This window comes from Myotis daubentonii, chromosome X (genome assembly GCF_963259705.1).
Source record: "Myotis daubentonii chromosome X, mMyoDau2.1, whole genome shotgun sequence".
NCBI classification, from domain to species: Eukaryota; Metazoa; Chordata; class Mammalia; order Chiroptera; family Vespertilionidae; genus Myotis; species Myotis daubentonii.
The window spans coordinates 71377502-71394898 of NC_081861.1; the positions used below are offsets into that span (position 1 = coordinate 71377502).

The 17397-nt window shown below is 43.6% G+C and overlaps 1 protein-coding gene across 1 annotated transcript; it reads right to left on the reverse strand.

Moving 5' to 3' along the window:
* Positions 1 to 454: 454 nt before the first annotated feature.
* Positions 455 to 17196, reverse strand: LOC132223533 (anillin-like). The gene is given in 12 exon segments (XM_059678663.1): positions 455 to 2651; positions 9015 to 9325; positions 9328 to 9603; positions 9606 to 9885; positions 9887 to 10791; positions 10794 to 10954; positions 10956 to 11139; positions 12243 to 12481; positions 13663 to 13886; positions 14022 to 14302; positions 16303 to 16430; positions 17072 to 17196. Coding segments are annotated over 12 exon segments (4122 nt in total). The 3' UTR covers positions 455 to 1643.
* Between the last annotated feature and the right edge of the window lie 201 nt (positions 17197 to 17397).

Here is a 17397-nt window from a genome sequence, read left to right on the forward strand (position 1 = left end):
AAAATACACTTGACTTCTGCCCAAGATAGAGAAATAGGAGGTCATGCTTATTATCCCCTTGAAACAATTTTTAATTATGTTGTTGCAGAAGACCAAAAAAATATCAAGCACGCTTTCTAGAGAAAGGGAAGCACCCCATTTATTAACACTAGTGGACTCCGGGAATAATTTCCAAATCAGAGTGAGTAACACGCAGAGGGCTTCACTTTTTATAACCTTCTGGGGTCTTTGTCTTGCAGATATGGTTCTGCCCCCTTTTGTGGGCTTACAGGAAGGCCCCCAGGTGTTGGGGGTCCCCAGGCCATATCCAGTGATCTTTCCTGGGGCCAGTGATAATGACCTCCCTCCCCCCACCAGGGCAGTGCATTGTTCACAGATTTTATGGCCTGACACACCTTGCAAGACCAGTTTCCTACCTTCCCCCTCTCCCTCCAGGGAAGTGCATTGTTCATAGTTGTTTTTTGTTTTTTGTTTGCCATTTGCAAGTATTTATTTAGGTAAGAGATCATAAAACACATTTTATAATACACATAAGAAAAAACACATTCAAATGAATAAAAGATAAAATGACAGGAGGTGACAGAATTTAGTGTTTATAAATGAGACCATCAATAACTTTAACAATTTAGAGAAGAAACTCAAAGTGTACTTAAAAGTTTGAGAACATGCTTTACAGTATTTTATAACACAAAAATAAAGTGTTAGGCTTTTAAAGGAATACATTACTTAATAGTTTTTCAACAGGTTTCATAACGGATTTCTAGACACTGTCAAATATGACATGAAAAGTAAAAAAGTCAAGAGCTTTGACAAGCCAAGTATTAGTCCACAGCAGCTTGTGAAGTTTACTTTCTTATATAAAATTTCTTCAATTTACATTTGTTCTTGTTACAGGAACAGAAAGAAACTAACATGCCAAGTATATCTGAGGAGTCTGTTAGCTATAAAGCAAAAATGGTTACTTTTGAAAGCTACATTTTATGAAAATGTGTACCACTCAGCATCTTCAGTAACAGCAAATGTAAACCATGTGATTATTAAGTCTTCTAAATAAAACATCTTACCCCCAAATCTCACACAATATCCCCTAAGTCCACATCTCCTGTTCGTAGAAGCCTCAGCTTTAAACGAATGTCCATTTGCTCTTTGAAAAAGCCCTTACTTTCATACTAAAAACGTTTCCATAATGTCCCTAAGAAATGTCTTCAGTGCAACAGTAACAAGATATATCCAATAAAGGCCCACAACCCATAGGAAGATGTATGAGGCTAAAGAGTGACTCTAACTCCCAAGACCCCTCTGTGCTGAGACCCACAGCTCCAACAAGACAACTTACAATTTCTAACTTAAAAACAAACATTTTCTCATGAATAACTGAATAATCAGTTTTCTAGGAAATGAGGATTTTAGATTAAGATTTAGCAAAATAAACTATAATAAATTTTCCTCCAGGCAATTTATGAATGACAAATCAGTTGAAGTTTTACATACAAAAGACATAAATACTGCATAACATGTAGTGAATATTGGCACATACCCTTTTGTTTTTAAAGCATAAAATGCCATCAGCATATCTGCTACTCTTAAGATACACGTATGACAGAGCTCAAAGCCACCACTAAGCGGCATGGGAACTGCCCCGCTCAGGGCTTCCCGAGAGGCTTGTAGCAGGCATCAGTCTGCCAGAGGCGAATGTCCACAAGGACTTGATTGAGCTTCTGCATCCAGAGGTCCTGCTCTTCCTTGGTGTCTGCGGACAGCCAGTGCTTGGTGACACAGAGTGTGTCCCTGCACTGGCTGACAAGTGTCTCTCGGTCATCTTCTCTTTGTGGTCGGACAGTAATTAATTCAAAAGTGTTGCGTCTTGCACAAAATTCTCTATTGGCTGGTTCTATCTGACGACTGGTGCAATTGGCCAGATTTATCCTTCCTATGGGATTCTTCTGTTTCTCGTCATCAGGGTACGTCCAGTAAGAAATACAGTTTCCAGACAGAATACACCATCTTTGATGCCAGGCACCAAACCCACTTACATCTTCAAATATGGTTAGGAAACCTTTTTCTTCAACACTTGAATTCACTTAACATTTTATTTTTAATTAAATATGACCCTCCAAAGGAGATAAAAAGGGCACCTTGTCCATAGCAAACTTAGTGTTTCCTACTGAAGACAAGGACAGCGTGTAAGATCCAACAAGGATAAAGTTGCTGGTGCGCACAGCATGGAGACCACAGGGGCTGGCCATCACTGAAGAATGAAGGTTGCTTTTTGTAGTTATAGATGTGAGAAGTCGCTTTGAAGTGATAGCCTTGGATTTGTATGCCTTTTTCTTCTTATCTAGCACTGAGGGACCTTTCTTTTGCACCAAGCTGTAAACTTCAATACTGATTTCAAAGTCATCTTCCAGAGTGTATGTAGTGGAGAAAGTCAGGGCATCACCATTCAAAGAAGTGGTAGTGCTTGCCAGCGGGGTGGCCACCATGTTCTTGGCTCCTGCCTTCAGTATGATCAGGAAGAAGTAAGTTGCTGCATCTGGTTTCTGAACTGTGCTGCAGACAAAATCTGCCTTGAGAGGTAAACAGATTTCTGACAAAATGACTGACCCTTTGGACAGGACAAATTCACTTTGGGAGAGGAGACCAACCTTATTCTTCCTCTGTGGGGGGCTGTTTCTCTCTTCTCCATGTCCCGCATAGAAAAGGAAACAGTCCATTTGCTGAGTGGAGGAGCTGGGGATTAAGAAATTAAAGAAAGACCAAGACGCAGAAATATATTTTAAGCTGGGGCCAGGTGGGCATCATCCTCTCTGATGGAGAGGCGGAAAAAAGCGGGCTGAGCCACACAGCAGGTTTATTTTAAAGGCCTAGATTTACATATCTAGTTCCGCCCCTGCCTGATTAACATGTCCACCCTTATTGGGGAAGCATGTTCCCAGGGCGTGGCTCTGCCTATGCTCTGAGTTCAGCTGACAATAATTATAAGAAAATGCCTAGGTGCCTCCCAGGAAGCCCTCTACATCTCCCCCGTTTTTGTTTTTTAAGCTACTATAATAAAAGTAAAATTTTAAACATTAATAGTAGGGCTCTAGAATTAAAACAATTGCAAACAATACAAATGCAAAAACTAAACTACATACATGCTATCATTTTCAAAATTTGAACGTTAAGAACAAAACTGGCTATTAAATAATAACAAAACAATGCCAATGCAAAACAACAATATGAGAAATCAGAACTATAGACATTAACATTTTTGCTTCTAAATGAAAAAAAGTAAGTCTCTTGCTGCTGGTGTATATTTACTCAGAGTCCTTGGACTTGGCTGCGCAAGACTTTGCAGAAGACTGGCAGTTAACAGATGCTAGCATGAGCAGGAACATGGTTGAAGAAGTAGCTTCAACTTCTTGCTTTTCCACAATCTGTTGTGCTTCAGTCGTTAACTTCTTCAGATTACTCCATATTGGTACAACAGTCCCTTGCGTCTTTCAGTTTTCTTCTTCTTCCCCTTTGCTGTCATTAGGGCAGTACTTAGTCCTTTTGAGTGAATGTCTGAGTCCATTGTGGTGACGGATGTAACGCTCTGGCACCCGAATTGGCTGCATTGCTCCTTCTTCCTTGCTCTTGGTCCTGGGCAACCTGCAGCAATGCACAGGTGCTGACTGCTATCATGACAAGGTGTCTTCACCATCTCTATCTTTGAACTGTCTTTCCTGTCTTTGTGGCTGGAGCAATCTGGTCAGTTGGGATCTGTTGTTGCAGGAATCTACATGGTCTCGGAGCTGTTCTTCTGAAAATATACAAATGTATTCTCGACCAAAGGTTAATAAAGAAAACCTCACTTGGGATTTTTTCTTTGAAATGATCTTCTCCTGGCTTTCCCTGACATAATGTGTGTTTTTTTCTGGGTGTCTCGCTAACGAAAAAATTTTAATTTAGTTACAGGATTTATTTTCTTACATGGCATTTTTCCACTATATTTTTCCACTATCCCCCCCCATTTTTTATTTAATTATTAGGAGGCTTTTCAGAAAACTTACAATGCAGTCTAGATAACTTTAAATTCCAACTTTTTGCATAAAATATGTCTGCTTTAGGTTTATAGCATGTTAAGCAATTTTACCATGAAATGAAAATTTTGGTTAATACTGTTTGAATATTTATTTCAAGTTAGCCAAATTTAATTAATTTGAAAACTTAACTATTTTACTGTCAAATTTAATATTTTAACAATAATCTTAAATTTACACTGTAAATATTAATTGAAAGGATCACTTTACATCCTTGAGGAGGCTTAAGCATTTCTGTTAGGCTAGATTTAAATTTAGAGTCTGTTAAACTAAGCCTTCGTTTTTCTGGGTACCATTTTCTGCTGGACCAAGTCTCTTCTGTTATTTGGTTCCTGATCTGGGCTGGGCATGGGAAGCAAGAAGCAGCCACGGGGACAGGAGACCTTCCTCAGAAGGGGCGAGTGTTCAAGCCCCTGCACCATTGGGGGGTGAGGATCTGTGCCCCACCTCTGTTGAACCCCAAGTTTTGTCCTACTGGCCCCCGACTGTGCCTGTCTTAGGTCGCCCCACCCTGTGAGGTCTTACCCGTCTTTGACTACCAGCCATCTCTGGGCCAAGTAGGGTGATGTGAGGTTCAGTTTTGTCTCCTTGGTAGCCTATGTACCTCTGGCCTCCATGCCCAGAAACTACCTTTGGATCCCCTCGCCTGCTGGCGGGGTCCCGGCATTGATCATAGGGAACCCAGGTTTCTTCTCCAGAGAGGGCCCAACTTACGCCATTGGGCAAGAGACAGATCCATGGTACCAGCTTTACATGATCTCAGTTTGAACGGAGAGCTCAGGTAACAGCTGTAGGCAATTGAATTGTGAGAAGAGGAAATCTTCTTGGCAAAAAGGTCAAGAGAGGTCAATACAGAATGCTTAAGTGCCTTCCCAGGGGGCCTTCCACACAGTGGAAGGGAATAAATCCTTTTATGTTCTTAAATATTTAATTGTTGCCAAACATTCAAAGAATTAATTTGTAAGTTTGTTTGGTATAAATATACAATATACTGTTTTAAATCATCAAAATTATGAGTAAAACTTGTAGAATAATACCATGTAAGAATATTCTTTGCTCTAGGTCATGACAATTCAATTTTAAATTGGCTGTCTCAAGTTTGGAATGAGGAACCTCGTTTGCAAAAAAAGGCTATTTACAGAAACAGAGACAGCATGCCATCCAAACTACAGTTTTGGGTAAACACATTATCTAGAGTCCTTGGGTAACCCAGGTTAAACTTAGGCATGTTATCAAAATTACAGTTTTGGGTCTCGAATCTTTGGGTGACCTGGGTTAAACTTAGGCACTTTATGTAGATTACAATTTTGGGTCTCCAGAACACTGAGTTGACACACCAACTGGAGCCCTCTGACCTTGGGATAGTTGTGCTGTCCTTCCCAGGTAAAGGAAAAATGTGCCTTCTAAGACCAATATGAAACTTACAGTTTTCACCTGAGTTAATTTTACCATACTTCACTTTACCGTGCCCCAGGTGGTCTCTGGGCTGTTGGTTGTCTGGTTTGTCTTCTTCCTGCTGGATTACACTTGGAGAACTTCAACTTAAAAAAGAAAAATCTTTCTCTTTTACACCAAGTAACCTATAGGATTACTTCTTAGATCTTGACTGATAGTGCCACAAGGCCATGTATTTCAAGTCAAAGTCATTAAACATTTATGGTGACTGTACTTATTTTCAGATTTGGTATTTTAACAGCAAATCATTAGATTATCCTATAAATATTAGTGGAAGATATTTCAAAATATTAAAATTTCTCCTTATTATTTAAATTTAAAATAATATTTTTAAACAGCATTCCCTTTTGGCTTATTTGCATATACAGAGGGATCATGGGAAGCCTTCAGAAGAATTTTACTTTACTAGGATTCAATTGCTTACAAAGATTAGTAAATTTAGTAATTTTATGTCTGATACATGAGGTGCAAACGCTGCCCCACCTCCAGCCTAATTTAAAATGCAGCGGCGTGGTGCTTTTGTTAGTTTAAGTAAAGACATTGCTACTAATAAATCAATTTTTTCTTTTATTTGGCAGAAATTTCTTATGCAACCAAGCATATTATATTTTGAAATATTGCACTTGGGAAAAACTGTCAAATACATATCTAATTAAAAAATTTTCAACATTTAAAAGCAGTTCTCAACATAATAGGATCTAGTCTTGACCATGGAATCAATTACTCTTTATTTGTTTATGATATATGTATAACTATGGTTCTACTGAGAATTTAAGATGACTTAAAAATGTCTCTTATCTACAAGCCTTTTAAGAAATATGAGCTCTATTGTCAGCCCTTATAAAGCCAACTGCTTAAAACATTGGTCTATCATACCACTGAAATTATATTAAGACCGTGATTGCTAATTTATTAAGTATTAAAAATATCTTCTTAAAAATAGTATTAAATAAATCCGTGATGCAAGCACACTTTTTGCCCCATCTGCATTTCCGTAGTAAAACTCCGCCTTAAAGCTCCACCCCTGAAATCCCATCCTGCCTCAGTGAGCAGACATTCCTTTGGTGATTGACTAAGTCAGAGGGTGGGCGGGGCCTTTGCTGTTTCAAGATGGCAGCCCCCAGGGGAACAGCAGGCCATGCGGCCAACATGGCTGCTGCCACGTCAGGCAGCTCAAAGTGGCGGCTGTCTACACTGTTCTTTGACAGAGCAAACCAAAACCCCTAAAGGATAGATGACCAACATTATATTGTAGACAAACAGAAATCTCATTAGCTGTTTATACCCTTTATAATTATCTTAAAGAATATCAATCAAATTTAAACTGGTTTTTGTATTAAAAAATTTTCAGTTGAGATCATAAAATTAATCCTCTTTTTTAAATCAGACCAATGAGTAACATATTTTGAATTCCTAATCATTTAAGAGAAAACACATTTTATTTTTATAAAAACAAGTTATACATTAGATATTTAATTTCTCCTGATTCAAATTTGCACTTTAAACTTTCAGAGCTTACAAGTCAAATATTAGCAGTTCTTTGATTAACTACACTTTTATATTTTTAAGAATAAATTTTAAAATCTAATAATGAACTTTAAACCATGTTTTTTCTGCTACACTTTTATATTTTTAAGAATAAATTTTAAAATCTAATAATGAACTTTAAACCATGTTTTTTCTGCACAGAGAAACTGAGAAGAAAACTTGTATTAAAAAATGACTACTGGCGGAAAGCTGATTTCAAAGGAGCCACCTTTTGGCTGCTTGACCTTTTCTTGGAAGGTCTCTAGCAAAAGGTGTAGCCATTGAAATGCAAATTAACATTCCTAAAGATGGCTGCTGGCGGGAATTGGATTACCTACACACTAGGGGAAGGGCATGTCTACCCCTCCTTCCATTAAAAAAAGTATGTAGCTTTAAACTTTTTCAATGGCAAGAAAAGAGACTTTTACATTTAAGGATACATTTCAAATAAAATATAAAGCATTTTCAATTAATAGATTAACTTCTATCATCTAGACTTCATACTAGGCATACACAGATCAACATTTCAGTATTATAAATCTCAATACTTTTATATGATTTGAACTTAAAAGTTTTAAGTTTCCAGCCAATAAGCCTGGCATAACTGCTAAATTTCAAAATGATCACAATTTTCCTGCTGGGAAAGTCAAGAAATTTCAAAAGAGCTACTTTAAATCGCCTTGAGAAACCAGCCTGCATTTCTTTCTCAGGTTCATCTCCGCCATTTTTAAGGCCAAAACAGTTTTGGGTTTTTATTCTGTACACAGCAAAAGGTCAAGTTCAGCTCAAAACTATGCGCACTCGTTTTTAAACTGGCCTTCTCCCTTTACATGTGCACAGAAATCCCAGATGCATTTATGAATTTGTAAAAGCTTTAAGTCATTAGCTGGAAAAAAAGGATAAAGATGGCGAAGATGAGGCGAAGAAGTGGCTTTCTTGGGGAGTGACGTCCATATTGGATGACCGCGTGAGCTTCCCCCACCTCCTTGTTTCTTAGGGGAAGATTCAGAAATGGTCTGGCATTTACTCTTTTTACTTTATTTATTTTTCAATTTTTATTTATTTTTATTTTTTTTTAAGGAAAGAAAAGATTTTTTAAGATAAAGAATCATTGGCAGTTGCTGAGAAATTCCTTTAATCCTTTTCTACTTGGTTACAAGTAGTTTACACGTGGAGGCAGAGGAGGTGCAGATGGTATTCTCAGAGACTCGCACCCTTCCACTCCAGGCTGTAAGGCCGTGGCTGCACCCCACTTAGACATTCTTAAACTCTCCTGTGCTGAATCAAGGCCATCACCGATTAAAATAGGAATTTTCTCTGGACTTTTTGCTGAGTATTGGTCACACAACTGCTTTCTAACCTTTTCCCAGGTTTCATCAACAAAGCTTAAGAAAGAAATCAAGAATTTGACTATAATTAACAGAGCATAGTTTAAAGCATTTTTTTGAGGATTACCCACGTTTTACACCTGGCTATTTCATATCAATTCACAACAATACACTCCCCTTACCTTATTCCTTTAAATCTGTGTGCACACGCTTCTGGGAGTGACCCCCTCGCTTTCTTCTCTTGCCTCCATACTCAGTCCCTGTTCGGGGGCGCCAAATGTGGGGGGCTGTTTCTCTCTTCTCCATGTCCCGCATGGAAAAGGAAACAGTCCATTTGCTGAGTGGAGGAGCTGGGGATTAAGAAATTAAAGAAAGACCAAGACGCAGAAATATATTTTAAGGTGGGGCCAGGTGGGCGCCATCCTCTCTGATGGAGAGGCGGCAAAAAGCGGGCTGAGCCACACAGCAGGTTTATTTTAAAGGCCTAGATTTACATATCTAGTTCCGCCCCTGCCTGATTAACATGTCCACCCTTATTGGGGAAGCATGTTCCCAGGGCGTGGCTCTGCCTATGCTCTGAGTTCAGCTGACAATAATTATAAGAAAATGCCTAGGTGCCTCCCAGGCAGCCCTCTACATTCCTCTGAGGTCCTTCACTCTTCAGTTTACTCAGATCATCAATCAAAAGTGTTCTCTTCTCAGTTGCCATCAGAAGCAGCCTTTCTGCCTCGGCTTCTTCCAGGGACCCCTTCCCGTGCTCCTCGTCCACACAGTAGTTCAGGGCCTGGCTGGCCTGGTAGGTCACCGGCTGCTGCAGATTGATTTCATTGTTGAGTTCCTGCATTTTCTGCTTGATGTTCACCTGACAAGGAAAGATGCTCTTTTCTTCAGCATTCCTTTTTCCCTCCAATTTTGAAGTAGCATCTTCCTTCCGAGCAATCTGCTTATTGAAGGACAGTCTGTTTCTTCGATTCTCTGAGATCTGTACGCATCGATGCTGTAAGGAAGGTCACGGTCCTCAGAACCAATACTGTCACCAGACTCGGCCCGCAGGACATGGGTTCTCTGGAACTTTCCTGGTTTGGGACTCTCGTCATGTATGCTACTGCCCTTCAGTTCCAATCTAGGCGAGGAAGCGAAACTCTCTGGACTTACCACGCCGACTGTCTGTGCCAGCGGAGCAAGCAGCGACATCGAGGAGATATTCAGGGCATCCTCCTGGTCCTCCCGCTCTCGCCTCCCACCTGGCCCATCTGCTCTGGGCTCCTGGCCACATCCAGCTCGCCTTCCTGCAGGACATCACTGAAGATGTCGTTAATCACTTTCGAACTATTGATGTCATCCTTGTCATTCATGCTCATCTCAGTCTCATGTACCACTTTGGTCTGCTGTTCAATCTTTGGGTCTGATGTTATTTTTAAAGACTTTTCCTCTCCTAAAAACAGTGTTATTTTCAAAGGGCTAGATTTTGTCATTTCACATTCAGTGATACCTGCCGGCTCTGGGCTGTGGGGGCTGTGCTGGAGTCTGCTCTTCTGCCACCTTTTCCTTTTCTGTTACTGGACGGGACTGGGTATTTGAAACAACTTGATGTTTTCTGAGGGGAATGTTCTGAGAGTGAATTTCCTGTGTGGTTTCTTGCTGTTTGCTTCTTGAGTTTTCGCCTTTTTCTGCACTCCATAAATTGCCCTTGTCAAATCGGCCACGAAGACATGCTAGTTCTTTTTCATGTTCCTGCTTGAGCCACTGGGCTACGTGGGTAGTAGATGAAGATGTGTTTTGCTTTAACAGTCTTTCCTGGATGTCCTTGGTGTTTGGAGTGACCACGGGGGTTCTGTGGGGTGTGCTCCATGCAGGGCTGTCTTGGCTGCCTTCTAGACAGCGCTCTCCAAAGCGCTCCAGAAACGGCTTGACTCCTGCTCTTGGTGTTGTAGGTTTGTCTTTAGAGTGAGACTGAAGACAAGTTTCTCTATTTGCTTACTTTTTGGGCTGAACTGTCTGGGATTCAGCCGATTTCCCGATTGGTTTCAATACCTCTGTTTTCAAAGGACTAGCAGTTTTTTGAAGTCGCTCAGGTTTTCTTACCTCACAATTTTTAGCATTGGTGACAGATATAGAAGCTTTCACAGGGGAAGAAGCAGCTTTCACAGCGCTGGAAACGGCACCTGTAGGCAAGGAGACAGTTGCGGCTTTCAAGGCGGCTCTCGAGGCCAGGGCTTTGTTCAGAGAGTCATGGCCACCCCTCGGGGAGCAGCATGCGGCTTCCTGGGCAAAATTGATGCCAGCAGATGCTCCGCTGGCAGAGGAAGATTTGGACAAACAAGTGGTGCCAGGCTGTCCTGGGGCACTGTTCTGCTTTGCTGATGAGAGACTGACATCATCTTCCCAGGAGCAAATAGTGGCAGCAAGGTTGCCAGACGGCCCCTCCTCCCCACGGGAGTTGCTGAGGTTTCTGCTGGTTTGGGAGGGGAAGCCGCCTTGTCCTCTGCTGGCATTGATGGTATGAGTGAGCTTTCAGGGGTATCATCTGTTACCTTGTCATTATCACAGTGGCGCTGCTGGGCTGCCAGCTTCTGCAGAGGCCTCAGGCCTGGCGTTCAGCGCTTTCTGCAGGCCCAGCAGCGATGCCCAGGTGGCGGGAAGGGAATCACTGGCCAGAGCCGGGGCCTGTGGCTGCGTCTGAGGGGACACAGGACTTGGAGAACAAGGTTTGGCAGAAGCTGACTCAACCTGCTATGCATTTTCCAAGTTGGAAACTTCTACTTCAGTGTTGTCAAAACAGCGTTTTTTGTTTGTTTGTTTGTTTTTTTAAATCATTTTTTAAACATATTTTATTGATTTTTTACAGAGAGGAAGGGAGAGGGATAGAGAGTTAGAAACATCAATGAGAGAGAAACATCGATCAGCTGCCTCCTGCACACCCCCCACTGGGGATGCGCCCACAACCAAGGTACAAGCCCTTGACTGGAATCGAACCTGGGACCCTTCGGTCCGCAGGCCAACACTCTTTCCACTGAGCCAAACCGGTTAGGGCAGAACAGCATTTTTTTGATGGCGATGGTTTTGTACAAGATTTCTCTTGTCCCCCGGACAGGGGTTTCTGGTTACTGGCTTCTGTGAGCGACTCTCTGGTGTGCTTGGAGAGAGGCACAGACCTCGGTGCTGCCATGGGCCTCTCAGCCATCTTCCTCTGGAAATTTTCTCGCCTGGCAGACTCTACACTCCCCTTCCCAGGTTTCCTTGGCAGGAAAGAATGGACGGGCTGCAGAGGTGGGCACCCCGTGGCCCCTCCCAGTGGCCCCTTTCTGTTTGTCAGGGCCAGCCTGACAGGTTGAGCAGGGCTGAGGTAGGGAGGTGGGAATTGAGAAAAGAAAGAAAGACAGGAAAGCGGGATCGGCAGGACTCCAGTTCTCGAGGAACTGAAGCAACTTTATTAGCCACACAATCCTATTTATACATAACACACTGAATAGGAGGTCTGTCAAGAGGAATGTATTCTTTGTTCCTCTTAATCTCTAAGGGAGAGACACAGCAGAAGGACAAGTTCTCAGTACAGCATATTTCAGTAAATAGTTACAGGCTTCTTGGTAAGCCATGAAAGGCTGTTCTCATTCTACTGATAACTGCCACCCAAACAAGTCTGGGAAAACTGTGTGGGTAAGGGTCTCAGCCTTGCTAGCCCCTTCAGGTGCAAGGACCTTGCCAGCTTACATCTGGCCCCCAACATCTGTTCAGTTTTTATGGCCTGACACCCCTTGTAAGACCAGTTTCCTGCTCATTCCCACCCCCCCTCCTGGTCCTACAAGCTTCTTTTAGCCTTGTGGAGCAAGGACCATGGGATGTTATGGTGAACAGGGGTGACGACCGCTCTTTGCTACTTCCTGCTGGAAAGGGACAATGACCAAGGGGTTAGCATCTTGCTTCTTCCTCTCAGAGGGGTTTGTAGGGAGTTCTTCTGGTTTCAGGCAGGCAGAGGTAAGCAGTGGTCCCACACGCTTAGAATGTTCCTGCAGGGGGCACCAGGGGTAGGTGGTGTTTTCAGCCTTGGGGGTAAAGTTGCATAGTTCATCTGGGTGGTGACCTGTTGGACGTTGGCCCTGCATACTGCAGAAACAAATAGGAGATACATTAGCTGCACATTGGTAATGGCAGGTCCTATTCAATACAATCCCCCCCCCCCCCCCACACACACACATGCATTTGGTAGTAGAGTCGTAACATACCACAGGCTGACAAGTATAGCTAACAAAAATCTGGCTTGATTGGGTTTTCTCGTGTGCTACCCAGTCTAGCATATTTGGGTAGCGAGTTTCTAAGCAAGGAGCAAAGGATGGCATGACAAAGTGTAATCCAACAATTTATGATAAGGCCTTGGTTTCCTTGCTGTATGGGGAGCAGTAATTTTATGGTGCTTCTGTGTCCCAGCAAGAGTAGATGAGTTCTTCTTCTGTTACTAGACTCAGATTCCGCTGGCACTCATAAAAAGACAAAATAAAAATTATTAGATAAACCAGTGATTATCCAGAAATACTAGAGCATGTTACGTTAGGAGGAGATAAGAAAGAAAGATTAGTGTTAGGGAGAATTCAGCAGGGTGTTTCTGAATTCCTTAGAGCAGGTTGCTCAGCCAGGTCTGCTGTCTTCTTGAGGGTGATCCACAGGAGGTGTTTCTGGTCAGAGGTCACGTTCCACTCAGACTGGATGCCACTCGGCTGGTGGGCTGCCTTCACCCGGGAGTGGCGGATACAGGTGTTTAGTCCTGCAACTTTAAGAACTGTGGGAGTGGTTAATATGACTGGATAGGGTCCTTTCCAGGTAGGCTTCAGGGGCTCTTTTTTCCAATCCTTAACCCAAACCTGGTCTCCAGGTTTATAAGGATGTATAGCTGTTCCTAGAGAGATGGGTAGTCAGTCAATAACCCACCTGTGGACCTCAAAGACAGTTTTTCCAAGTCCTTATAGTTGTTTCTGGATTTCTAAGTTCCCTATTTCCCCCAAATTTCCCTTTGGCTGAATTAAGGGAGGAGGTCTACCGTATAGAATTTCAAACCTACCCTGGCCCTTGGGGCACAGCGTCCCCGCAGGAGTACAAAAGGCAAGATATCTGCCCAGGGTAAGGCTGTCTGCTTTAGAGTCTGGTTCATGCACTCCACTCTCCCTGAACTCTGAGGCCTGTAAGCTGTATGTAGATTTCATTTAATTCCTAAAGCCTTGGCTACCTGTTTTACTATTTCTGCTACAAAGGCTGGGCCATTATCGGACCATATGGTCAGAGACATTCCATACTGTGGAATTATATTCTTCAGCAATGCCTTAGTGACTTCTCTTGCCTTTTCAGTGTGAGTGGGATATGCCTCGACCCAGTCTGAAAAGGTGCAAACAAAGACTAGCAGGTATTTATTCCCTCTGCTAGGCCCTATTTCTGTAAAATCTACTTCTAAGTCCTCAAAAGGAGCTTGCCTACAGCGCTGAACTCCTATTGGTCCCACAGGACCCTGTTTGGCATTGTTCTGAGCACAGAAGAGGCAACGCTGAGAGTCTGAGGCACACAAGGAGGAAAGATGGGCAATTAGGTAGTACCTGCCTAACAAATCTTCTAGGGCAGCCTTTTCTAAATGAGTGAGTTCATGCTACTAGAGGACTACCTTATGGGATAACTGTTCTGGGACATAGACCTTATGATCTGGGAGTATCCACCAGCCTTCAATTGTTCTCTTGCCCCCTTCTTGCTGGGCCCATTCCTCCTCCTGAGGAGTGTATTTTGGAGGTTCAGGTAATTTGGGGGCCAATATGATCCATGCCAGATCTTTAGCAGCCAGCTTGGCTGTGGAGTCAGCACTCTTGTTTACTTCTGATACTGAGTCTTTCCCCTGCTGGTGACCTTTGCAATGGACGATGGCTATTTCCTTGGGCTCCCAGACTGCTTCTAGTAAGTTTAAAATCTCATTCTAATTTTTTATTCCTTTTCCTCTGGCCATCAAGAGCCCCCTTTCCTTATATATGGCCCCATGGATATGCAGGGTAGCAAAAGAATAGCACAAGTCAGTGTAGATGTTGGCACACTTATTCTTACTGAGTTCTAGGGCTCTTACTAGGGCCCAAAGTCTGCCTTCTGTGCTGACCATCCTTCAGGCAGGGTGTGTGCTTTAATTGTCTCAAAGTTTGATACCACTGCATATCTGGCTCGTCTTAGCTGCTGCTGTCTGTGAACAATACCAAGTCCGTGTTTTGCAGGGGCCTATCCCTTAGGTCTGGCCAGCTGGAATAAGCCTCCTCTAGGACTTCCAGGCAATCGGCTGGTGGGCTGCCTTCACCCGGGAGTGGCGGATACAGGTGTTTAGTCCTGCAACTTTAAGAACTGTGGGAGTGGTTAATATGACTGGATGGGGTCCTTTCCAGGTAGGCTTCAGGGGCTCTTTTTTCCAATCCTTAACCCAAACCTGGTCTCCAGGTTTATAAGGATGTACAGCTGTTCCTAGAGAGATGGGTAGTCGGATTAAGTGTTCTCACTGCTTCTAATCGTACCCGTGGATTCTCACATAACAGACCTTGATACTGAGTCATTTGAGCATGAGTCAGCCAGTGCTACCCCCTTGCTTCCATCAGCGTGACAACAGCATGAGGTACTTTTACATTTAAGTTTTTTCCTAAGGTAAGTTTATCTGCTTCCTTGACTAATAATGCCATGGCTGCAAGGACCCTGCAGCACAGGGGCCAACCAGAGGCAACTGGGTCAATCTGTTTGGAGAGATAGGTTACTGGTCTTTGCCAGGCTCCAAACTCCTGGGTTAGAACTCCTAGGGCTACCCCGCTGTTCTCGTGAATAAAAACATTAAATTCTCATGTCACATCTGGTAGCCCTAGTGCTGGGGCCTCAGTGAGCTTTGCCTTTATGGTGGTGAAGGCTTTCTCCTGTTTGGGACCCCAGCTGATGGGTGCCTTCTCTTCTCCTTTTAAAGCTTCATAGAGAGCTTTAGCCAGGTCTGAAAACCCTGGGATCCAAATTGGACAAAACCCTGCCACTCCCAGGCATTCAGAAATCTGACACAGGAGCTAGGGGCTGGGATGGCACATACTGCCTGCTTCCTTTCAGTCCCTAGCCTTCTTTTCCCTTGGGTGATTCGGAAGCCTAGATACTTGACTTCTTTCTGACAAATATGTGCTTTTTTCTTAGACACCCGATAACCTGTTTCAGTTAATAGTCTCAGAAGGGCTCGTGTTCCCTCCCAGCACTGAGTTCGTGTGGAGCTAGCCAGTAGGAGGTCGTCTACATATTGGAGTAGAACACACCCCAAGTCCTGTCCTGAGAGCTTAGGCAGATCAGATGCTAGTGCTCCACTAAAAAGAGTAGGGGAGTTCTTGAATCCTTGTGGTAGTCTGGTCCTGGTGAACTGCTCCTTGGCCCCTATAGTTGGGTTTTCCCATTCAACAGCAAAGAGAGGCTGACTGGAAGGTGCTAATCAAAGACAGGAAAAGGCATCTTTCAGATCTAGGCATGTAAACCATTCCGCCTATGATGGGATGAATCCCAGAAGAGTGTAGGGGTTCAGCAGTGCTGAATGCAGGGTTATAACAGCTTCATTAACAACCCATAGATCCTGCACCTGGCCGTGTTCCATGGAGACCAGCATCTTTTAACAAGTCCCCACTGAAGCAGCCAGTCTAAGTGGATCTGGATTCCTAGGTGTGCTTCCCTTGGAATTGAATATTGGTGGATTTTAAAAGGTTGTGCCCCAGGCTTTAACTCAATTAGCACCGGGTCCTGGTCCTTAGACAGGCCTGGAGGATTCCCTTCTGCCCAGACCAGCGGGAATTCCTTCTCTAATACAGGTTCTAATGGTGAGGCCTTTGTCTGGGGGGTATAAAGTCTCCATTGTTCCTCCCTCAGCACTGCTAAGGACAGGATCATTAGGGAGGTCTCCTCACCTAGGCGAAGCTGTGCTGAGCTATCCGGAGAAAAAGTGATTTCTGCCCTCATTTTGGCTAAAAAGTCTCTACCCATTAGAGGCACTGGACAGTCTGGCAAGTACAGGAATTCGTGAATTACTTGATGACTGCCAAGTTGGCATCAGCGAGGGCGGCAAAATGGTCTATGGGTCTGGTCCTCAATAGCTCCAAATAATGGTGACCTCCTTTCCTGAGAGAGGTGCTACTTTCTGAGTGACTACTGAGTGCTCAGCTCCGGTATCAACCATAAAGTCCACAGTCTGGCCCCCAATTTTCATTCTGACCATGGGCTCATGGGGGCCTAGCTGAAAAGAGCCCGGTCTGCCCTAGTTGGAATCAGCCATTGCTAGCCCAATGAGATCTGCTTCGGGTGGCTCTGGTTGATAGCAACTGGGTGGAAAAGGGGGCCCAGTCTTTTTACTTTGCCGTTTGGGACATTCATTCTTCCAGTGCCCTGTTTCCTTACAATAGGCACACTGGTCTCATCTCAGGCTCACTCTTCCTTTACCCCCTGGTCTGTATCCTTGCAGATCTGGCTGGGAGCCTGAGCCTCTAAAGCCACTGCTATTATATTGGTCCTTCTTTGTATTCTCTTTTCTTCCTCCTTCCTTGCTGCACTGTCTCAATTGATGAAAACCTTGTTAGCTATCTCTAGCAGTTCAGTAGCATTCTTTCCTGCAAACCCTTCCAGTTTCTGTAATTTTCTCCTGGTGTCAGGCTGGGCTTGGCCTACAAAAATGGCATTTACCATGGTTTGATTTTCTGGGGCATCTGGTCTAAAGGGGTGTAGATTCGGTATGCCTCACATAGTCTCTCATAGAAAGCTGCTGGACTTTCATCAGGCTTCTGGAAATCCTCAGAGATTTTAGCCATGTTGGTGGGATTTTTGGCTCCGGCCCTGACCCCCTGGAGGAAAGCCAGCCGATATCTTTCTAGCCCGGTCCTTCCATCATCTGAGTTCGGGCTCCAATTGGGTTTCTCATCTGGGAAGGCCTTCCTGGACCATCTGTCTGTATCTCATATTCCTGCTGGGGCCTGGGTCTGGAGACACTTCTGATCCTCTGTTACTACTCT